The sequence below is a fragment of the Ochotona curzoniae genome, unplaced genomic scaffold (genome assembly GCF_017591425.1).
Source record: "Ochotona curzoniae isolate NIBS_2020 unplaced genomic scaffold, NIBS_Ocur_1.0 scaffold_3208, whole genome shotgun sequence".
NCBI lineage: Eukaryota > Metazoa > Chordata > Mammalia > Lagomorpha > Ochotonidae > Ochotona > Ochotona curzoniae.
This window is the reverse complement of record NW_024467106.1, coordinates 6,469,769-6,492,537: the sequence shown is the minus strand read 5'-3', so window position 1 is coordinate 6,492,537 and position 22,769 is coordinate 6,469,769. Positions and strand designations below refer to the sequence as shown.

The 22,769-nt window shown below is 50.5% G+C and overlaps 1 protein-coding gene across 1 annotated transcript in view; it reads left to right on the top strand.

Annotated features, from left to right (window-relative positions):
* The first annotated feature begins 3,792 nt into the window (after nucleotides 1–3,792).
* MVB12B (multivesicular body subunit 12B) overlaps nucleotides 3,793–22,769 on the top strand; it is a 159,979-nt gene continuing 141,002 nt past the window's right edge. The window contains exons 1-2 of the mRNA XM_041004439.1: nucleotides 3,793–3,928; nucleotides 21,644–21,766. Coding sequence (XP_040860373.1) covers nucleotides 3,848–3,928; nucleotides 21,644–21,766 — 204 coding nt within the window. The 5' untranslated portion in view covers nucleotides 3,793–3,847. The remainder of the gene's footprint in view (nucleotides 3,929–21,643; nucleotides 21,767–22,769) is intronic.

Below are 22,769 nucleotides of genomic sequence, written 5' to 3'. Positions count from 1 at the left end.
ATTTAGGCTATATCCAATATTTTCTCATTATAAGCAGTGCCGAAATAATTACCCTTGAACATACATCTGTGTGCACTTGTTTGCTTTGGATAAATTATCGTACATGGACAAAGGGTATGCACCTATTAAATGTTGGCACATCTATCTACGAAATGCTTATTGAATGGTCTAGTATGTGTGCACATTTATGCTTGATGAACCAAAGATACATAGTTGGGTGGTCCTGGGTGGAAGACTGACAGGTGAACGGGTAAATGAAGAACAGAAAGTTTCAAATTGTGATGAATGACAAGCAGGAGATGCTCTCACACCATCTGGCAACATTAGGGACCTCCTTGACAGATGACAGGTGAAGACTTCCAAGGAGTAATATCTAAGCAGAGATTCAAGGATGAGAGGTGTCACCCTTGGCAAGGCAATGTCAAACGCAGTCACCCAAGCAGGAAACAGCTTGGGTAGCTCAAGACCTAAAAGCCAGCAGGTAGAGTGAGAACCGCTGAGAGGAGAACGGGCAGGTAAGCTCCAGAATGAACGAGACCCTGCAGGTTGGGCTGCAGCATTCAGATTTTATCTCTATTTCTAAAGTCACTGGAGGGCTTTAAACAAGGGAGTAAGGTCTGTATTTTTATGATTATCATGGTTATGTTTAGAATGATCGCTTTGGCTGCCATTTTCCTCGTTTGGATGGGAACAAAACTGGGGACTAGTTAGAAGGTTAGGTTGAGGCTAGGCTAGAGAGTGCAGTCTGGAATAAGGCATATAAATGTGTATATTCTATTTACACAGACATGTGCAGATTGGTCAATGTTGATAAAAGGCAAGCATTTTAAATGAACTTCAATATGATAAAAGTGTGTATTTTTACACTAGTAACCCACAGTTTTTCTCATTTAAAGTTTTTACATTATATTTTAGTATGCATTACGGCAATTTCTTCTCATTACTCCATATCAAAAATTTGCTGATTGTAAGTTTTCCATGTTTCATACCATCCCATCCACCAAAACATATTGGTTCTTTGATCTGAATATTTCACTGAATTTATGAACAATCCTGCTGAGGGGTTTGTCTTATTTTCTTGTTAATTTGTATCATAGGGCCTTCCAAAAGGTTTTATTGTTTTCTTTCTATGGACTCTGCCATGTCTTGTTAAACTTATGTCTAGTAGGGCCAGTCAGTCTCTTTGTTAAAAGGAGAATACTTATTTTTGCATTATACTTCCAAATGGAGATTAGTGGTATTTAGTACTATATCTGGGGGAACCCATGAATAGTTTTTCCTTCCTCTTGGATTTGGAATCATTTGTGCCATTGATACAGGAAAGATACAAAAACTAATGTTTCTGAGCAAATGGAATTAAAAGATTATTTTATCGTAGACAGTGTTGGAAATCCATGCATCTTTCCCACAATACACATTTTGCATGAACTTTTTGAAGACCACTTGTACTTAGCTATGTTATTAATAAAGCTGCCTGGGAGACGTAACCTTTGATCTGTGGCTAAGTTAACTTGCTCTTCTGGTACCTCTGCCCTCACTGGGCACATCTCTGTATTTGTAGGCAGTGTGGGGCAACACTCCCTCTGCCTCAGAAACAGGATGAGTTTCCACATAGCACATGAAAATATCTGCTCTCTGAAGTCAGCCAAACTCACAAAGAGACTACGTCCGACTCCTAAACTCACTGAACTCTTCTTGCAAACTCACTCAGCCTTTCCTTTGGGCAAAGAGGCCAGGAGTTCGTGCTAACTAAAGTTCCTTTATTTGGAAATGAAGCCTTTAGCATTTCCCTTAGCACTTAGGGAAACCTTATCAAAGTCTCGATATTTCACTGATTCTCTTGAACACCTAAATCTTAGGCAAATAATGACAATTGAGTCTCTTTCTGTCCAATATTTATATTTTCAATTTATTTTTTCTTATCTTATTGCACTGTCTGTAGCTTGTAGCAACTACAGCTACAAGCTATAATTATAAATATATGCATTTTAATGTAATTACATGTGCAGTTGTTTTGCTCTGACTTAAAACAAGAATGCCTTTAACATTTCAGCATTAAAATATGTCTGTTGGTGACTTCTAATACATAAATTTTGCCATTGTATATTGACCAATTACATTCAAAGTATCTATCCTGTTGACTTTCTGATTTATTTTGCCTTTAACAATGCAATCCATTTACAGAGTCGCTTGCGTTGCTATCACCACACTTCCGGAGTAGATTTTTTTCAGAGCAGGTTTTGACTTGTTTTATGACAAGCTGGCTTCAAACTGGCTAAACTTTTACTTTGCCATTTCACAATTTTATTTAGCCAGTTGGCCTGTCACAGAGATTCATCCACAGAGATTAACCAGTGAACTCTCATAAAGTGGTCCCGGCCCACAAGACGTTAGGAAATGCCAGATTAAACCAACCAAACAGGTTTCTTTGCTGGCGGATTTATCCGAAACCACAACACATTGACACTTATCTCCTCTTAAAGGTATTCTAGAACTGGTATGCAGCATGGGCATCTCAAGTTGTGTGACCCTGCAAGTCTTTTTCTTTTTTTCCTTTCCCCTCCCGCCCTACCGCCTCCCAAAACACACGCTAAATTTCCCAGAGACCATGTTCTATAGTCAGATGCAGTTCTCCCACTGAGCATCATTTCTGTTGGGTATTGCTGCCAAGGCTATGTTGAGTTTGGGAAATAAGATGGAAAGTTGTCTCCACGCCCCGCCCTCTCTGTTTTGCTGGGTAACAGTTTAAGGACCAGGGAGATCACATGAGCCCCCCGCCCCCACGCCAGCGTTATATTGATGGAACCTGCCAGGACACCATCAGAACGGGTGGAATTTGGGATGCTAGGAGGAACGCACCCCTTGCGGTGGAGTTTCCAACTTCTCTCCTCAGAGGCACCCTTTCCTTTAGGCTCAAAGAGCTGATTTGGAAGGAAAAAAAAAAACTGTCAAGTGTGATCTTGGAGAGCCTAACGCTGATGGCAGCCCCCCCGCGGATACCAAAGCACCAGCTTCCTGGCCTTTTAAAATGGCACCTTCTCGTCTGGTGTTGTGTCTGCTCCTGCCTTTCCTGTCAGCCCCTCTTGACCGAGGACCAAGCTCTGGGACGCTCTCCTGGCCCAGCTTCAACTATCCCAGATACTGCACTGTAGGGCCCTGCTTCAACCTTTTCTTCTAGAAGCTTCCCTGAGGCTAAGCCCCATACATTCTGCCTCGGGGGTAAATCCGGTGAGCCTCAGGGGGTCCACTGGAATCTGCTAAAGGGAGCATGTGTCCCTATAAGGACTCGCTCAGCCTGAGGACCTAGGGATTTCCAGAACTGGCGGCCACTCCCGACAACCGTACTCGGACCGCGAGGCCTTGGCGAGCTCCCCGGGCCAAGCGTGACAGGAAAGGCCACCTTGGTGAGGAGCGGAGAGGAGGAAGACCCACGCCCCGAGCACCAGAGGCCTGAGGCGGCTCCTGTCTGGGGTTGGGCAGGGGTCGCCCGTGGGCTCCGTGAGGCCAGGTCGGCGCGTCGGGCCCTCTGGGGAGTGGACCGGCCGAGGCAGCGGAGCGGGTTCGGGACCCAGGGCTCCCGCTCCCTCCTCCCGCCCAACCAGCCTCGGGCGCCGCCCCCGGAGCCAGCGCCACCGCCGGGGGCCCGGAGCCGGCCGCCGCGGCCCGCGGAGGGAGCTGCCGCCGTTGTTGCCGCTGCTGTTGCTGGAGCCGCCGCCGCCAGGCCGCGCCCCGCCCCTCCAGCCGCCGCCGCCGTCGCCGCCGCTCCCCGCCAGGCTCGCGCTCGAGCTGCGGCGCCGGCTCCAGCCGACTGGGCCCCGGGCCCGTCCCCTCCCGCGCCGCCCGGGCGATGAGAAGCTGCTTCTGCGTGAGACGGAGCCGGGACCCGCCGCCGCCACTGCCGCCGCCGCAGCCGCCCCAGCGGGGAACAGTTAAGTGAGGCCCGGGCGCCGCCGCAGCTCGGCCGAGCCGGCCCTGCTGCCCGAAGGGCGGGCGGTCGGATGCGGGCCCCGGGCCGAGGGGCGGGCGGACGGGAGGAGCCGGGCCGCGCCGAGGCCTGCGGGCTCCATGCCCGGCCCCGTGGCTGGGCAGGCCCGGGCGGCCTCTGTCGGGCCCGGTGCGCGCCGCGGATTCCCGTCCCCGGCTCGGCCTTGCTGCGGGGGGGAACGGGAAGACCGAGTGCTGGCAGCGCCCCCAGGGCCGGGCAGAGGAGGGGCCCCCAGAGCCTCCCGCGCCCTGGGAGAGGCGAGGCGGCTCACCTGTGCCGCGGCCACCTGGCTGCAGGCTGCGGACAGTCATTGAGCCAGCTTGGCTTGGGGGCCCCGGGGTCTGTGCTCACGTGGGGCGCAGACCGGAGTGCACCTGACCCTCGGGCATCCTTGGGGGACAGAGCGGAGGGGACCCTCAAACCCTGGGGGCACCTGTCTGGGAGGTGGTATAGCCTGGCCGGGTGCCCATACAGGACGGATGGCTGGGAATGGGATGAACGTCCTAGAATGACTGCAGACAGAATGAGGTGCAAGATCAGCACCGGGAGATAGCCAATCCCAGGATGGGCACAGGTGAACAAGGAAGACCCGTGAGCATCCTTGTTCTTTTGTTACCAACACACAACTGTTTGTAAATTAACAGCCTTTCTCACCATCCAAGATGTTATTCTTCCGTCCCCAGTCCCTCAGCAGCCTGCTCAGATGCATAAACACCCCAGGAGGGCAACGGCCCCTTCTCTTGCTCCCTTCCCACACAGCTTTCCGCCACAAAAGCAGACAGCAGGCCAGCTCCATGTTAGGGGTTCTTTGTCTCTTGTGGTTCCTTCTCAGTGTAGCCTCATTGTGTGTTTCTCGACAGCTGGCTGCAGCTCATCTCATTTTAACTGGGTAATCTTATCAGCTGCACCACAAAAGCCTTACAACACTCAACCAGATAAGGCTTGTGGAAACCCCCAAGTCAGGGGTGAAACAAACAAACAAACATACAAAAACAAAAATTCAGTGTACCTGAGGGTTAGTTAAAGGAGCTGGTGACAACCTTTCTTCTTTGCTGGAAGTCGTGTGGGATCTTTGGGGACCCTGTGACATGCTCAGAATATGGAAATGGGGCCTTGGAGACCAGGGGCTGCTCCAGGACCCTTGTGCAGCATCCTTCCGCGGCCCCCCTCCCTTTTTTCTTGTCTCTCAGCTGTCAGGCCACAGCCCAGCTGCAGATCAAAGGCATTTCCCCTGCTCTGCAGGGTCACCATCCTGGGGATAAGCTTTCTCCCCTTCTGGCTGGAACCGCCACTACACCACGTGCAAGGCTTAGCGTTAGGCCTCAGCTTAAGGCTTGTCTTCCCTGCCTACTGTGTGTTCTTGGGCAAGTTAGGGAAGATTTTGTGTCTCCTCTGTCCAGGGAAGCGAATGACAGCGTCTCTTCTACATGACTTTCAGGAGAGGGGCATGAATGATTGCAATGAAAGGTCGGTTCCGTGCCTGGCATGTGACAAATGGTCAGTAAACACTAAGGTGTTTAGTAAGGGCCTTCAGCTGATTGATCAGAAGAGCTTTTTGTTAATTTCTTTTTTTTATATAGATTTATTTTTATTATGTTTTATTGGAAAGGCGGATATACAGAGAGGAGAGACAGAGAGGAAGATCTTCCGTCCGATGATTCACTCCCCAAGTGAGCGCAACGGCCGACGCCATGCCGGTCCAAAGCCAGGAGCCTCTTCTGGGTCTCCCACACGGGTGCAGGGTCCCAAAGCTTTGGGCCGTCCTCGACTGCTTTCCCGGGCCACAGGCAGAGAGCTGGAAGGGAAGCGGGGCTGCCGGGATTAGAACCGTTGCCCATATGGGATTCCAGGCGTGCAAGGCGAGGACCTTAACCACTTGCGCCACCGCGCCGGGCCCCTCTTTTTGTTAATTTCTAATGTTTCCCCCCACCCCCCCTTTAAAATATTTGTTTATTTGAAAGGCAGAATCCAGATAGAGACAGGACTCACATTACTGATTCATTCTCAGACTGCTGTGATAGCCAGGACTAGGCCAAATCAAAACCAGGAGCCCTTCTGAGTTTGCTACCTAGGCGTAGTGCCCGAGCACTTGTACCATCTTCTGCTGCTTTTCCAGGCACATCAGCAGGGAGCTGGGTTGGAAGTGGAGCAGCCAAGTCTTGAACTGGCACCCGCAAGGGCTGCTGGCATCACAGGCAATGGCTTTATCTGCTGTGCCACAGTGCCAACCCTACCATCTTTTAAAAACAATTACTTGAAAAGCAGAGTTGGAGGGCAGAGACAGAGGCATCATCCATGCACTGGTTCATTCTCCCAGTGGCTGCAGCTGCTGAGCCTCTGCCAGGCCAAAGCCAGGAGTCGTGGACTCTGTTCAGGCTTCCCACAGAGCTGACAGGGTGCAGGCACTTGGACCTTCCTCTGCTGCATTAGCAGAATTGGACTGGAAGCTGAGCAAATGGGATGCTGGCATTGCAGGTACTGCCTTAACCCACTGTTCCACAATCTTAGCCCCTGATGCCTTTCTGTTCGTTCTTTCTATTGAGCCAAGTAGGCAGTGATGATATGGTAGGGCATAGATTCAAGGTCTTGGTCATGAATCTCAGGCTACCTCACAGATCCCAGGTAACCCTAGGCTAGTCATGGGACCATTCTGAATGCTCATGTCCTTAACGGTGACAGTAACAAATGAAAATAAGCCTACAGTAGCAAGTTAAGCTAGCCTCATGCAAGGACAGTCTATTGGAAAGCCTAGGTGAGCATGTGTGTGACAGTAGTTGGCCCTGTGCAGGTTGGGGACCCCCACAGCATGAAACTTAGCATGGGATCCAGTACCCAATGGTAGATTCTGAATGTGTGGGCCCATCATTCATACAGTTTGTTGAGGCATGGATTGCTGTTAAGAAAAAGTATATTCTTTTGTACTTAATATGTGTTGAACACATGTGAGCACGTTGCTGGATGTCCTCTCAGGGCCTTGGCAGGGGTGAGGGAGGGCCTGAAGCTAAGCTGTACCAGGGAATCCCAGCACCTTCGCCTTAGCGGGTCAGAAGCAGTTCCGTGCCACATGCTGGGAGGGCGCCGTCTTTGCCACGCTGCAAAGTATGGACAGCCTTGGGAAATGTCAGAGGTGCTGTTATGATGATGGAGGAAGCAAATGAGTACATGGCTGCTGGTGGCTGGGCTGAGGAGGCTGTGTGTAGTCGGCTGCGGGTGAGTGAGCAGGGCCTCCCCTGCAACCAGCTTGTGGGAGGGGTGGCCTGGGTTCCTGGGGTCGGGGGCTCCCCCTGCCAGGCTGTTCTCTGGCCTGCATCTCACTAGTCCCCGGGGCTCTCCTTGGCCTTGCCTGTACCGGGCTGCCCTTGGGAATTGTGGTTTTCCCCACGTTGTCTGCGCTCTGTGCACCAGCCTTGCCTGAGTCGGGTCTGTTGGCAGCTGCCCCTGCGGGGTGTGTGTGACATTGCCTCCCTCGCTGGGGACATCCTGTGGACATGTGTTGGGCTGACTTGACATGCTTCTGGCAGGATGCTGCACTTGTCCGGGCAGAAATGTGAGAGGCCCATGGGCCTGGAGCCCACGGACAGCACGCAGGAGCTCTGTGGCTCCTACGTCCCTGGGGATCGGAGGGGCATCCTGTTGGGCTGTGGCTGGGCTCAGCAGAAGTCTGTTCTGTCTTTTGTAGTTACAGGTGCAGACATCTCTTTCACACACACACATACACACGGATTGTTTTTCAAAGACACTGATCAGCAGAGAAAAAGGTTCAGCACAGTATCTCCTGACCTTTTAGAAAAGAGACAGAAATGAGTTCTCTTTTTAAAAAATGTTTTGCTTGCTTTTGATTTTGTTTTTAAAATATTCATTTATTTTTATTGCAAAGTCAGATACACAGAGAGGAGGAGAGAGAGAGAGAGAAAGATCTTCTGTCCACTGATTCCTTCCCCATGTGGCAACAATGGCTGGAGCTGAGCCAGTTTGAAGCTAGGAGACTGGAGTCTCTTCCAGGTCTCCCACACAGGTGCAGGGGCTGCCGGGATTAGAACTGGCACTCATATGGGATCCCAATACATGCAAGGCAAAGACTTTAGCCACTAGGTTACCATGTTGGGCTCAGAAATGAGTTTTTAAAGTTAACTCTGGCCCGGCGTGGTGGCCTAGTGGCTGGGGTCCTCACCTTGAGTGCGCCGGGATCCTATGTGGGCGCCGGTTCTAATCCCAGTGGCCCCGCTTCCCATCCAGCTCCCTGCTTGTGGCCTTGGGGAGCAGTTAAAGATGGCCCAGACCTTGGGACCCTGCACCCGCGTGGAAGACCCGGAGGAGCTCCTGGCTCCCGGCTTTGGATCGGCGCAGTGCCGGCCATTGTGGTCGCTTGGGGGGTGAGTCATTGGGCGGTGGATCATCCTCTGTGTCTTTCCTTCTCTCTGTGTGTCTGACTTTGTAGTGAAAATAGATAAAATCTTAAAAAATAATAATAATAAAGTTAACTCTGCCTCAGGAGTTGGTGAAAATGCAAATTCCAGAATCCCCCCATTTTATTGAAGGAAAATCTCCAGGGGGGGGGCGGTGGAGAGGGTCCCTGGGATCTGACAGTTTCTCAAGGCCCTGAGGTTGTTGGAGTCCAAGAACCACAGTGCCAGACGCTGCTTGGCACGTGGGTAACTCTGCATGGCGCGCAATGAACCGTTGTTGCCAGTTGACATGCGCGGCCGGAGGCACGAGCAGTGAGCATCGCTGCTCCTGGGCTCCTCTGCTGCAGAGTGGGTCCTCAATCCTTGTTAGACAGGCCCTGGCAGCCACCACTCTGCTGCTGCTCTCCACGTGCCCCGGGCGCCTCACTGAAGTAGAATCCACAATATTGTCATCTTTGTGCCTGGCCCACTTCACTCAGGGTTCCTCACGTTGTATCCTCTATCAAAAGGTCTTCCTTTTTGCAGGCTGAATACTATTTCATTGACCATGCAGACCATCTTTTTGTCTATTTTTTAAAGATTATTAATTTTTTATTATTCGAAAGTCAGATATACAGAAAGGAGGAGAGAAGAGAGGAAGATCTTCCATCTACTAATGATTCACTCCCCAAGTAACCGCAATGGTCAGAACTGAGCCAATCCGAAGGCAGGAGACAGAAGCCTCCTTCGGGTCTCACACACAGGTGCAACATCTCAAGGCTTTGGGCCATCTCTGACTGCCTTCCCAGGCGACAAGCAGGGGGCTGAATGGGAAGCAGGGCCACTGGGATAAGAACTAGCACCCATATGGGATCCCGGCGAATGCAAAGCAAGGACTTTAGCCATTATGCTACTGTACCAGGCCCGCGGACTGTCTTTTGTTTATTGGCCCTGAGATAGGCATATGAGGTGCTTATGCCATTTTGGGCTGTGGTGAATGGCTCTCTCTACATGGGTGTGAAATTATCTGCTTGAGTTTCTGCTTTCAGTTCTTTTGCATATACACCCAGAAGTGGAGTTGTTGATCATGTTATAATTCTGTTTTCAATTTTTGGAGGGCCCAACCCAGTGTTTTCCATCTCATTTAGTTACCATCCCATTTTGCATTCTCAACAACAAGATGCTGATTTTTCCATATTCTCACTGATGTCTATTGTTTTGTTTGTTTCTGATAATAGCCATCCTATTGGTGTACTCTCATTGAGATTTGATTTGTGTTTTCCTAGTGACTAACGTGTTGGTGAACATCGATCTGATGTGTTTGTTGGCCATTTACATGTCATCTTTAGAAAAAAAATGCTTATTCGAGTCCTTTGTCCATTTCAAATATATGATATTTTTTAAATTATGTTTATTTAAGATACAAGGAGAAAGACTAAGACAAACTTCCATCCACTGGCTTTCTCCCCCAAGTTTCTATAACAGGACAGGTTACACTGAAGGCAGCAACCAAGATCTCCATTTGGGTCTCCCCTGTGGGTGGCCAGGACCCAACAACTAGAGCTGTCACCTGCCACCTCCTGGAGTCTGCGTTGGCAGGATGCTGGAATTGGAAATGAAAGCGGGGCTCAAACCCAAGCACTCTAGTATGGGTGATGGGTAACCCAAGTAAGATCTTAACTGCTGTGCCTAACATCCACCCCTAGGAATCTGTTTCTATGTTGCTGAGCTGTAGCAGCTCTTTGTAAATTTGAATGTTTACCTTTATCAGACACCTGATGTTTTAAATATTTTCCCATCCCACGGGTTGCCTTTTCACTCTGTTCCTTGTGTCCTTTGATGCAAATTTTGGATGCCTCTTACATATTATAACCCTGTATCATCAATTCCAGTTTTATGGGGGTGGAAACTCAACCTAGTTTAGTTCATTTGCATGGGGTCACACAGCTGTGTCAGATCTGCAGTTGGAGCTCAGGGTCCTCTGAATCCCAAGCTGGCCCCCTTTCCGGTCCTCTCCCTTGCCTGCCACTCCCACCACTGAGCTCATGGCATAAGGAGGCCTGTGGGCATCTGAAGGAGGTGCTGTTGGTTGGCTGAAGAAGCACTGAGCTATAGGGGAGGACGTACACACAGAAAATCTCTTTCTTCAGATCATTTACTTAGAAATAACAGGGGAGTACCCATGGGTCTTTGCGTTTAGTCTGCTGTGTGGTGTGTATCTATTCCAACATGTCCTATACTCGTGTCGGATCCCATCTGCCACTCACAGCTCCCCAGCAGCCAGTGTGAGTTCACACTGTGTGCCCTTGGGACAGATGTCTCCCAACTGCAAGAGTTGACTCCCATCCTCGGCTCACAGGAAGGCCCACTCCTCTGCATTCCTCCCTGCCTCACCAGGCGAAGGGAGAGTGCACTCATTTGTAGCCCCTTGCTTTTGGAATCCTCCCAGCAGCCTTGGAGGTCCAGGTCTTAACTCACCGTGGAACCTCTCCTTGGCTGTGAATTACCGAGTGTTAGCCCCAGCTCAGATCTATTCAGTCAGAAGCTGAGCAGGGAGAGGGGTGGGCAGTTCTGGTTTCATAGGCTCGCTGCCCCCCATCTCTCCATCCCTGCCACCCCCCAGCCCCACCTAAGTACCTTCTGCCCCTGCCTGGCCCTCATCCTGATTCACTTCCGCAAGGCTGTGCCAGGCTGAAGCCAGGAACCTGGAATGCCATGTGGGTCTCCCATGTGGGCAGCAGGGGCACTTGGGCTGAATTTTCTACCATTTTCCCAGGCACGTTAGTAGGGACCTGGGTCAGAAGTGGAGCAGCTGGGACTGAAACTGGCACCGTGTGTGGTGGCTTAGCCCTGCTGTACTACAGTCTAAGCAGTTTTGAGAGGTCATGAACTTTGCCCATTCATTTTTGCTTCTCTCATATAGAATCTGCTTGATGAATCACCTACTAGAGGATCTAATACACCTTGCAGCAGTTTACGTTCTGCTGCGGAGAGGGCTGTATCCTGCGAGACAAGGCTGTATCCGCGAATGCTATGTGTGCCGGGCTGTGTTCTGAGAGCACATGCTCTGATGATATTAGGATCCAATGGGCAGAGAATCAAGATGGCGGAATAGGGTAAGGACACGTTTAAAAGGACGGAGAAACATTTAATCAGGATGAAGCAGAGAGGACATATTTCAGGAAATACGAAAGGAGAGAACAACAGCAGAGGGGTACCTGGAGACTGACAGACACAGGAAAGCAGCAGGCACAGCAGTGTGGTGTTGCAGTGACTGATACTCCAGCACGGCGATCTGAACTGCACCAGTAGCCTCAACTCCACCAGCATCCAGGTGGGAAGGGACTTTCACTGGGAGCTTGGGAGGTGAACCCAGATGGGGAACTGTCTGTCCTGCTGGTCTGTTTGATTTGACCAGGAGCAGAGACAGAGCAGTAAATCTCAGGCAGTGTGAGAACAGAGTGAATTTCATAGTCCAGTTAGCCCCCAGAGCTGAATTGGGCGCCATTTGCATAAGGAGGAAAGGGCAAGGGAAAGTACGGAGCATGCTCTGAGCTGGGAGTGAGCTCATTTCTGACTCGGTAAACTGCAACGATGTGGCATTCTACGGGTTCCACCTGGGGCAGGTCAGGGTAGCCCTCGGATCTGATGGCCAGAAGATCAAGAACTGTGGTGGTAGCACGTCAGGCACCATTTTACGCACTATGGCAATAGTTTTGGGACTGGAGGGGACAACAGTGAACTGCGCATGTGCTGAGCTCACGAGAACTCGCTGAGGTCCCGCAGGAAAATAATACCGACTGTGGCATCCTACCGGTCAAAATAGGCCCGTGTGGCACCCAGACCTAACATCCAACAGGTTCCAACAAGATCAGCACCACCAACAACCTAACTAGATAGTACACCTGGTGTCTCTAATCCTGGAACCCACTCCAACCGGAAGAGGGAGACATCGGTATCACAGGAGGTGGAGAGTGGTGAGCCAAGAGCTGGGGCTGTGGAGACCACAGTGGATATCTGACATAAGAATCCAGACCTGGAACTCGCTGGAGGTTGTGGCACAAGTGGCTGCAAGCAAAAAGTTGTATACCAACTGCAGTAAGTAAAATCGCATTGTAGACCTGTGGGTGACACAGCTTAGAAACCTGCCCCAAGAAGAAGACTCTGCTAACCAGAAGTACAATCAAGAGCAAAAGGAGAGACAAAGGCACAATGAATATTACTGAAAACTGCCCTGCAAAGGAGCAAAAACCTTTGGCAACCTCAGAGTTAACTGAGGAAGACATTGAGAAAATGGGGGACACAGAATCCATAAGACTCATTTTAAAGATTCTGGTAAAAAATGAGAAGCTCATGCAAGAGTTCAAAGAATTTAAGGAAGCAGTAAAGCAAATCAAGGCTGGAATATCAGAAATTAAGAATACAGTAGAGCAAATTAAAAGTACAGTGGAGAGTCTCCAAAATAGAATGAAGCAAGCAGAAGAAAAAATCTCAGAATTGGAAGATGTTTCCTGTCACCAGGGGGAAGCAAACAAAAAGCTGGAAGCAGAGCTGGATCAAGCCAAAAAAAGTATTCAAGAATTGAAAGACACTATTACGAGGCCAAATATAAGAGTTATGGGAGTCCCGGAAGGTGCAGAAAGAGAAGCTGAGTTTGCAAATGTATTTAATGAAATAATCAAGGGAAATTTCCCTAATCTGGAGAAAGAATTGGGAAACAAGATCCAGGAGGGACACAGAACTCCCAACAGGCTTGATCAAAAGCGATCTTCACCAAGACATGTGATAATCAAGCTCTCTTCAATTGAACATAAGAAAAAGATCCTTAAATGTGTCACGCCCACGTGTCTTACCGCCCAGCAGTAAGAGGCAGACGCGAGTGAAGCCTTCTGCGGTAAAATTTATTGCGCGCACAAAGATGAGGAAGAGGAAGGGGGCGACCCCGGCAGTCTTTCTGCTCTTATGTGCTGACTGGCCCCGCCTCCGCCGATGATAGGTCGGCGTCATGATCACGCAGGGTCCTGGGCGACTGGATTCGTCAGTCCCCAGTGTTCACGTGCCGGCCACGCCGCAGCTCATTGCGCAGGCGCCTCATGCGTAGTACAGCGAAGGCTACGTGACTTCCACCACGCACGAAGGTGTGGCTTCTCCGGCCGGCGCCATTTTAGGCACAGCATGTGGCCAGTGCATACAGATGCGGCTTGCAACATAAATGTGCACGTGAAAAAAATCAATTGACATATAAAGGAATGCCAATTAAGCTCACAGGAGATCTCTTACAGGAAGCTCTACAGGCAAGAAGAGAATGGAGTGACATATTCCAGATTCTAAAAGAAAAAAATTGTCGGCCTAGGATAACATACCTGGCAAAGCTTTCTTTCATCTTTGAAAATGAAATAAAATTCTTCCAGAATAAAGAAAAGCTAAAAGAATATGCCTCGGGCCCGGCGCCGTGGCGCAGTGGTTAAGGTCCTCCCCTTGCACACCCGGGATCCCATATGGGCGCCGGTTCTATCCCGGCGGCCACGCTTCCCTTCCAGCTCCCTGTCTGTGGCCCGGGAAAGCAGTCGAGGACGGCCCAAAGCTTTGGGACCCTGCACCCGCGTGGGAGACCCGGACGAGGCTCCTGGCTTTGGATCGGCATGGCTCACTTGGGGCCATGCCGTTGCGCTCACTTGGGGAGTGAATCATCGGACGGAAGATCTTCGTCTCTGTCTCTCCTCTCTGTATATCCGCCTTTCCAATAAAAAAAAATAATAAAAATAAATCTTAAAAAAAAAAAAAAAGAATATGCCTCTTCCAAACCTGCCCTACAAATGATACTTCATGATGTTCTCTTGACAGAGAAGAGGAATAGCACCTACCAAAACCAAAGGCAAATGGGAAGAACATCCCAGTAAAATGACAACAGAAGACTAAATCAATGAACAACCCATTCCTAAAATGACAGGACCTAAGTACCACCTATGTATATTTAACTCTGAATGTAAATGGCTTAAGCTCAATCAAACATCATATAGATTAGTAGACTGGATTAAAAAACAAAACCCATCTGTTTATTGTCGAGAGGAGACACACTCCAACAAAGATCAGCGGAAACTATATCACATGGGTTTTGTTGTTTTCTGTTGGTTTCATCTCTTCAAAACACTTTCTTCTGATTAAATCATTCAATGACTCGTAGATCATGCAGTGGCATCATTTTCTTCAAGAAGGTTTTTGATTTTCACTTCTTCGGCTACACGTTATACATTTAATAGCATGTTGTTTAACTTCTTGGTGTTGTTAATTTCTTTTTTCTCTCAGATGCTGAGTTTGTTTTGTGGCTCTTCATTTAAGGGAATGTATAGTAGTTGTGTAATGGAGACTGTCATATCTAGTATCATGTCATTTAACTTCATGGCATTGTAAATTTCTATTTTTCTATTGTTGATTTTGTATCATGACTTTTCATTTAAGGGAATGTACAGTAGTTATGTAATGGAGACTAACATCCAGATGTGAGGATGCAGTGTGGTACGCATTTCTGTTTCCAGACAAAGATGGACTTACAGTGAAACTGTTTTGACAATAGGATTCTGGACTCTCTGCCATTGTCCATGCCCGCAAAGATGGACATATGACTGAGTATGAAGAACTATATGTTAGTAATGATATAAAGGAACTAGGTGGAAGGGAGGGAATTGGGGAGGGGATAAGGGAATATGGAACTGTATCATAAAATGATAGCAATAATAATAAAATGTGAAGAAAAAAAAAACAAAACCAAAAAACAAACAAACAAAAAAAGAAAGGGTCCAATGGGCAGCTGCTGTCCGGCTGGGCAGTAGGAGGTTTGGGGGGAATGGATGGAGCGAATGATCTGGATTTTAGTGGGTATGCTAGAGGGTATGTGAGTGTCAAGGAGAAGGCACTGGGGTTCTGTCCTGACCTAGTGGTAGAGAGGAAGAGATCTGGAGATTCCTTTGAGGCTTATCTCAACAGGAGATCACCTTTAGGCCTTTTCTTTCTTTCTTTCATTCGTTGTTATTCATTCATTCATCCATCAAATTCCTAACACAGCCCTACTGTCTTGTCAGATTTCATAGCACTGACCATTTGAGAATTAGCCAGGAGCTTGTTGGAAATGTAGCTCCACTCTGCCCCCTCCCCGGTGACTGCTGCAGGTAGGGCTCCAGCTCTGTCAATGCAGTTCCTCCAGGGTAGCTTTCCACACGTTGACATTAGGGAACTCTTGCTGCAGAGTGCAAGACTTTGCGTCTTTGATGCTGCCATACCTTCCAGTGCTTAGCTCAGCCACCGCAGTGCCCCAGGCCTTGCTAGGGAGTGGGATGATTGTGGGTGGTGCTTGGCGTTAGTGGGATGCACAGGTAAAAACAGGTGACAGGACACTTGGCACATGCCCGATTAGCAGGGGTAAAGTCCAGTCCCAGGGGGGATTCTGGAAGTCAACACACAAGCAGAATGATTAGATCACCACAAGTTTGGCAAGGGACTTAGAAGTCCCACATCAAGGCAGGGAGGGGCTTGGTGACCTGGCTGACCTGAAGCCGCTGTCTTCATGGCCTGGCAGCCCCTGCTGCTGTGGGCTCTGTGGCAACGAGAGCTAGATGTGGCTCAGGTCATTTGACTGGAGAGACCATCGCTTTTGAGACTTCCTGGGGAAGTTTCGTGGAGGGAGTGTCGTCTGCCTCCCAGGAGACAGAGCGACAGTAGCAAGCCCTGATGGGAGTGTGTAGGGCTGGCCCTCGTTGGCGGTGATTGTGAATACAACGGAAGGTGACCCATCCTGGCATGATGGGCCTCGGTTTATATAGCACCGGGCAGGGCTTTGGCCAGGGCAGTGCCTGGGAACTTGATCCCAGGTTTATTTTTGGAGGGGGGAATTCTGGGATTTAGCATTGCACTGTGCAGGGCTGCCACCACCTGGACTTAAGGACTGCCTCACATTACCTATGGAAAAATCTATTTGCTCATCAAAGGGTTACCATCAGCGCAAGCCTGGGTCAGATGGAATCAACATATTTACAAACCAGATTCTCCTGCTGGGAGAAGCAGACCTTTACTGTGGGGGTGGGGGAAGGGAGGGGAAGGTTGGGGGAAAATATGGAGAGGAAATGCTGGCAATTGTTGATTTCCTAACTGGAAAATTCTTTGTGATCCAGGAGAGCTGGGGGAGGAGGGGGGAAGAATATTTACTTTCTCAGAACAACATCCAGCAGGACAACATCCAGAAGTCCAGAGTGGCTGACTTCTGACCGATGACCTAGGTAATCTGCCCAGACCAAAGCTGGGGAGGCTCTGGGATGCTGTCCCGAGCACCACACAAGGCGCATCATGCCAGCATGTGTCTCCGTTGTGACACTGGCCAGCCTGTGCGTGGTCCCTCAGGGCAGTCTCAAGAGCTGGCTGCACATTTGCCTGGGTGCTACATGCTGCACGCACCCCAGGCTGTTCCCTCTAAGGAGGGCATCTCTGGCCCTGTGTTTGTGAAGGCACTTCAGTGGAGCCTGGCCAGGGGCTCCCTCTGCAGGGACAGGGCAGTGTTCTTGTATCTCCTGCTTGCAGTTTACAGCCGAGGTCATGCTAGGGTGTCTGAGCAGATTGTTGGTGCTCCTGGGAATGGGCCAAGAACCTCCCCACAGCAGCTGCAGCAGCAGCCCTCACCAGGGACGGACAACTTTCACGACCACCCTGCTCTTGTGTGTGAAACATTTCTTCCCTCCCCTTCCGCAGCTCCTCGAGCTGGTAGATGTCTTTGGGCAGTTTATGCCTTTGGAGCCCTTGGTTTTGGATTTCAGGCAAGCAGATCACAAGTTCGTCCTTTAGTAGGAACTTAATTAACCCACTGTTTTTGTCATTTCAAGTATAGTAGTCTGGGTTAATCTGTTCCCTTTGGATACTTTGAAATTGCTCTCCTCGAAAGCTGTGTGCCAGTGGTGCCTGCAGTCCTGGTGGGTGGCACTCGCCCCACTTCTGAGCCTGCCCTCCTCGCCACGTCAGGGAGGCTGGGGTGCCGGTGTACCTCCTTTGAAGGAAGCGCCCCTTGCCCCCTGCAGTTGTCGCCCTGAAAGCACTTTAAACTCCTCGGCCTGCCGGAAAGGCCTCTCAGGTTGAGGTCTGAGCTCCATTAGTCAGGTTTTGATTTCGGTCCTGGAATTGATAAAACCGGTCAATCCCAGGCTCACTAGGGCAGTGGAAATTAAACAGAGATGATATCAAAGTTTCCCTGAGTTTTCAGCTGTGATACAGTAGCTCCTGCTCCTCCCCTTTGGTGCCTTTGATTCAGAAACAATGTTGAGCATCCATGCACTAAACCCAGCACTGCCCACTTTGAGAAATTAAGCTCTTGATTTTAGTAATTCTTTGATCAGCTGCAAGGGAGCTGTGTGCTGCCTGCTTGAAGGGGCTTCAAAGTTCATTTCTCTGTGAACCTGGGATAATAGTGCTGGGCAGTGCGGGAGCACTGGGATCTGGCCCTGGCCCCAGCCCCAGCCCCAGCCCTTGGTGCAGCACTGCAGGTCAGAGCAACAAACGGGCCCCTCCCGGACCTGCATGCTATTCATTAAATCTGGCATGAACAGCTCTTCACCCTCTCCCTTCCCGTGTTGCCCAGATCACACATGTGCAGGCCTTCCAGTGGCAGACTTAGGCTCCCCTCAGCCTTGGGCATGACCTGGCAGACAAATGCTGGGCTGGTTCGCCAGAGAGGGTGGAATGAGGATTGGGGCCAAATCTGCAAGGATCAGCGCAAGGTCTGTGTCGCCATGCCCAGCAGCTGACGTGACTTCCAGGCACCCCCCCACCTGCATTCCTTACCTGACATTTATTGAGAATGGAATTAGATTCAGGCTGGCTCAATCCTGTCGTTTTGGAAAAATCTCGTCATTCATTCTCTTGTCAACCAAAACACTGGGTCAACTTGTGGCTTTCCCAGTAGAGGCGCTCCTTGTAAGCGCAGCTGGGATGGCACGCATTTCCCCACTTGGCGTCTCTCCTCTGTGTTGGCCCCTCTACTTCCCCTGGTAATGGAGCCCCTGTGTGCTGTGGATCCCGCCCGCCCCAGGCCGTACATCAACCCGTCCCCTCCTGCGTGCCACACAGATCTCCCTCATTAGGCCTAAATTTACCTCCGTCCTACGCAAACGTGGTCCTAGCTCATTTTTATTGTTGTAAATTATTTATGAGGGGAATGTTGCATCTTGAAACTGAGGTGTGAGGAAAATTAATCCCTTGTTACTTTTATCTTTCTCTACTTTTCTCCTTCCGCCTTGACTTATTGAGCTGTGGACAGAGATAGAAGAGCGCTGGCATTTCAAACCGTAATTAGTGTCGGAACGCTCTCTCCGTCGGGTGGGGCGAAGGGAAAGCGGACCAGGAGGCACTAGGACTGGGGTCCCGTCCGGCTCTGCAGTCTGCCTGCTGGGTCTTGGTTTGCTTTCCTGTAAGACCGGGCTGACACAGGCCAGCCACCTCCCTAGCTGGCTCTGCACATGAGCTGAGGAAGAACCCAGGGATGCCTCCTGAGAACTGCACAGCGCCACACAGCAGAACAGAGTGGCTGGGACTTCCAGACAGAGCGGATGCTGGGTGCAGAGCTGCCCGAATGAAACCTGGGTAGTTCCCGGAGGGCCTGAGTATCTTGTGCTGGCTCAGTAGCACCTCTTGAAAGACAGGTTAATGCTGGTTTTAAAAATCTTGTGCCCTTGGCCTGCTCCCTCAGGGCCTCTGCTTTCCCCTATAAAAGTCCGGCCTGTGACCCCTGGCCACTGAGTCCTAGGAGGTGTCATCCCTTCTGGCTCAAGGCAGCGGAGGTCCTGGGAAAGCCTGGAGTGCTAGTTAATAAATGGCCTTTTGTTAGGAAGGTCAATTGAAGTGCCAGTGGAGATGCTGTTAGAAGTAATTTGCAGTCAGAAAATATGTAATTCAGGGCAGGCTTCTATGAGTGATGGCCTCTGCCGTGGATATCTTGGGTGTTTCTCATTAAAAGCCTCTGTGGCTGGTGGTGGCGGTGGCGCAGTCCCCACAGCCGAGCTGGCCACAGCCCCGCACTGCAAGGAGCCATTTGTCTCTGCTTCACAAAGGGCTGCCTTGGTCCCTCGGGCACAGCCACCCAGGGAAGGAAAGGAGGAGGCCAGCGCATGCACGAGATGCTGGGTGCTGCTCGCTGGCCCTCTAGCCTGTACAGCCTGGACTCGGACTGCACAGCCCGCTGCTTGTCTGCCTCAGCTCGAGGTGCCTGCAGCCATCTTGGAAGCCACGGCCGGGGTTTCCTTCTTGGTGCATTCTGGGAGCAGCAGCATGTCTCGCGGCGTGTTGACCCCGCGCACCCACACGAGAGGCCGTGTGCTTCGGAGCCAGAGCCGTGCTCCTGGGAGGGTCTTGGGAATGGAGGACCTGCATTTGCCCCAGATAAGAGATTTCTTATCTGTGCTTACCTTCTCCCTTCCCCTTTCCTCTCTCCCTTGCTAAATCTCTCTCTCTTTCTCTCTGATAGTAAAGGCAGTATGATCATGAAAAAAAAAGTACATGTTCTTTATTAAATTCACAGCATGGTATTTTAGCACTGGCATAATTCGTACATTCTGTTAATGGGTTGTTAATTGCAAAGTGTTTTTGGTAACCAACAGCAGGTACCCGTGTTTTGCAAACTGCAGCAGTGCTATTTCTGTGTCACCAGTGATACAGGTTTTTTTCCAGGCACCGCATCAAGACTTCTGACCGGTGCTTGCTTTGGATCAAGCAGGTGTAGATCTTTGCTGGGGGGTCATGCAGGCACATTTACTCAGTAAATATTTACTGCATTCCTACTGTGTGTGGAAAGTCCTGAACCCTACACTTTACGCAGATAAACTCCGCCTGGTGAACGAAATTTGAAAACAGGAGATGGTATAGCATGGTTTCCTGCCCCGCTCCCCCTCACAGTCTTGGCCTTCTAGAAGCATATCTTTAGCAGAATTCAGCTAAACATAATGCAGTGTAGCTTTTGTCCTCAGCAGAAGCTGCTGGTGCAGCTGTGCCAGGCTCTACCTCACATTAGTCGGCCTGGGCTCTGTGGCAGGGGTGAGTCTGTGTCCCAGCCTTTGTGGGTATCACAGACTCCAGGGGTGACGAGTGTGCAGCACTTGGACCACTCCTGCTCAGGAGGCTGCAGGCGTTTTGAATGACCTCCGCTTCTGCTGACTGAGAAGTAAGAATATTCCTCCACCTGCCTCCCTAGGCCGGGTACTGGGTTTGCTTTAGAAGCAGTAAGTGGCCTGGAGGCATCTGGCAGACCCGTGGGCAGCCAGCAAGGGGGTCGGGGTGGTTCATTGCTACAGAAGGAAGAGAGGGGAATCTCACTTGTTCCGTCACTTGTCCTTTTCAGAGTGCTTCACTTCATTTACGCAGGGTGTTGCCTTTTTGTTTGCTTTCTGGCACAGCCTCTCTTGCTGCCCAGACCCACGTTCTCTGCGTTCCACCTGTCTCCCTGGCTCACATCAAAAGGGAGTCGGCATGGGGTAGACCTTCCTCCCTGACCCCTGCTTCTTCCCGAGTGCAGCCCTCCATCCCCCCCGTTTAGAGGTGAGGGGTGTTAAACACCATAGAAGGTTCTGCCAGTCCCCTGGGGACTGTTGGCCACCTGGCTTCCAACTTCCCAGTGACAGTGGACCTTCCAGACTCAGATGCTTTCTGTTGACTGCCCACTGTGTGCCAGGGGCCCCTTCAATGCCCTTCGTGTACATTGGCTTTCTTAGTTCTCCAAACAGCCAAGGAGTGTGTCAGTACCCTAACCTCATTTTGTACTGGAGAAAAATGAGGCTCCAAAAGGTTAAATTGCTTTTTTAAAGCCGCCGACTGCTGCGTCGTGGAGCCTGGATTCCAGTGCAGTACTCAGGAGAAGAGACACTGAAAGGGAGAGGATTGAAAGTCAGACTGTCTGACTAAGCCGTGTCCGGTTCGCCCACAGAGGTGCTGCTGGTACCCTCTGAGAAACTGGGCAGCCGCATGGTGGAGTGGAGGGTGACTGGCTTTCAGTGAGAGGCGGCAGGAAGCCTCCTTCAATGTGCCTGCGCAGTGGTCCATGGCGCAGGAGAGAAGCAGGGGCCAGGGGTCATTTGCTGAAATCTTGACCTGAAGACAGAGTTGGGTGTGGTGGGGGTCCCTTCTGCCAAGTCATTTGGTGGAGCACAGGGTGTTTGGCCCGATCATGTTCCATCTTTGAAACCTTGAATTGTTCCTGTTGGATGCTCAGTTTGAATTTTGTGCTTCCTTCTTCTCTTTTCTGAACTAGGACCAGTCCACCATGCCTGAAGTGAAAGACCTTTCAGAAGCCTTGCCAGAGACTTCCTTGGACCCCCTCACGGGGGTCGGGGTGGTAGCTTCACGGAACCGTGCCCCCACAGGCTACGACGTGGTAAGTCGGGCTACTTGTTGGTGTGTGTCACTCCCTGATCCAGCCAGTGCTTGCCGCCTACGTTCAATGCCTTTGGACCCTGAGTATGGACATTCCTTGCCTCGAGGACCTCGGGGAGATGGGGAGTGAAGGTATCCATGAGTGCAAGTGTCCTGGCTTGGAAGGTGGAAGGCCTCTTTCTGGACTTAACCTTGGCTTGAGTGACATCCAGAGGTTGGAGACTCTGATTTCCTAGGTCAGTTGTCATTGTAACATTTCCCGAAAAGGGACCAGGGGAAAGACTGGTGGTTGTCATATTCTGCCATGTGTGCGTCAGCAGTCATCATGTCTTCATAGCTCTTTGCAGTTTCCGAGCCATGAGCTCGTTTAGCTCTCACCGGTTCCTGGAAGCCTGGGAGAGTACGTCAGCCCAGCTCACTTGGTGCTTATGAAGGGTACGCAGCCTCTGAGAAGTGACAGAGTGCTGGGCCTTGAGCGTGGCCGATCCCCAGGCTAGCCCTCTTGCTGCCAGCTCCAGGCTCTGACAGACCACACTGCAGCCCAGAGCAGAGGCCTCTCCCTGATGTCAGGAACAGGTCTGTGCTGGTGTTCCGAGGCCTTACTGGTTGGAACCAGTCTTGGCACTGTTTCAGTTGAGGAGTTCTTCTCTGGGTGGAGCTGACCAGGCGTGGAGTGCCCTTAGGGGGCTCCTTCCCAGTAAATAGCACCATGTGTCCCCAGAATGTAAAGGGATCTGATTCCTGCTTTCCTCATTTTGTGTTTATAACATTTTATTTTTTTCCTTGATAGCATGCATCAAAAATACATTAGAAGGTCACACATGTCATTAGACAGCGATGAACACCTGTCAGTAATCAGATTAATCTTGTGACCCAGGTAGGCAGGTTGTCCAGTGCCACAGAAAGCCCCCCAAGAGGGGTTTTCTTTTATTATTATTATTATTATTATTTTTATTGCAAAATCAGATATATACAGAGAGGAGAAGAGACAGTGAAATATCTTC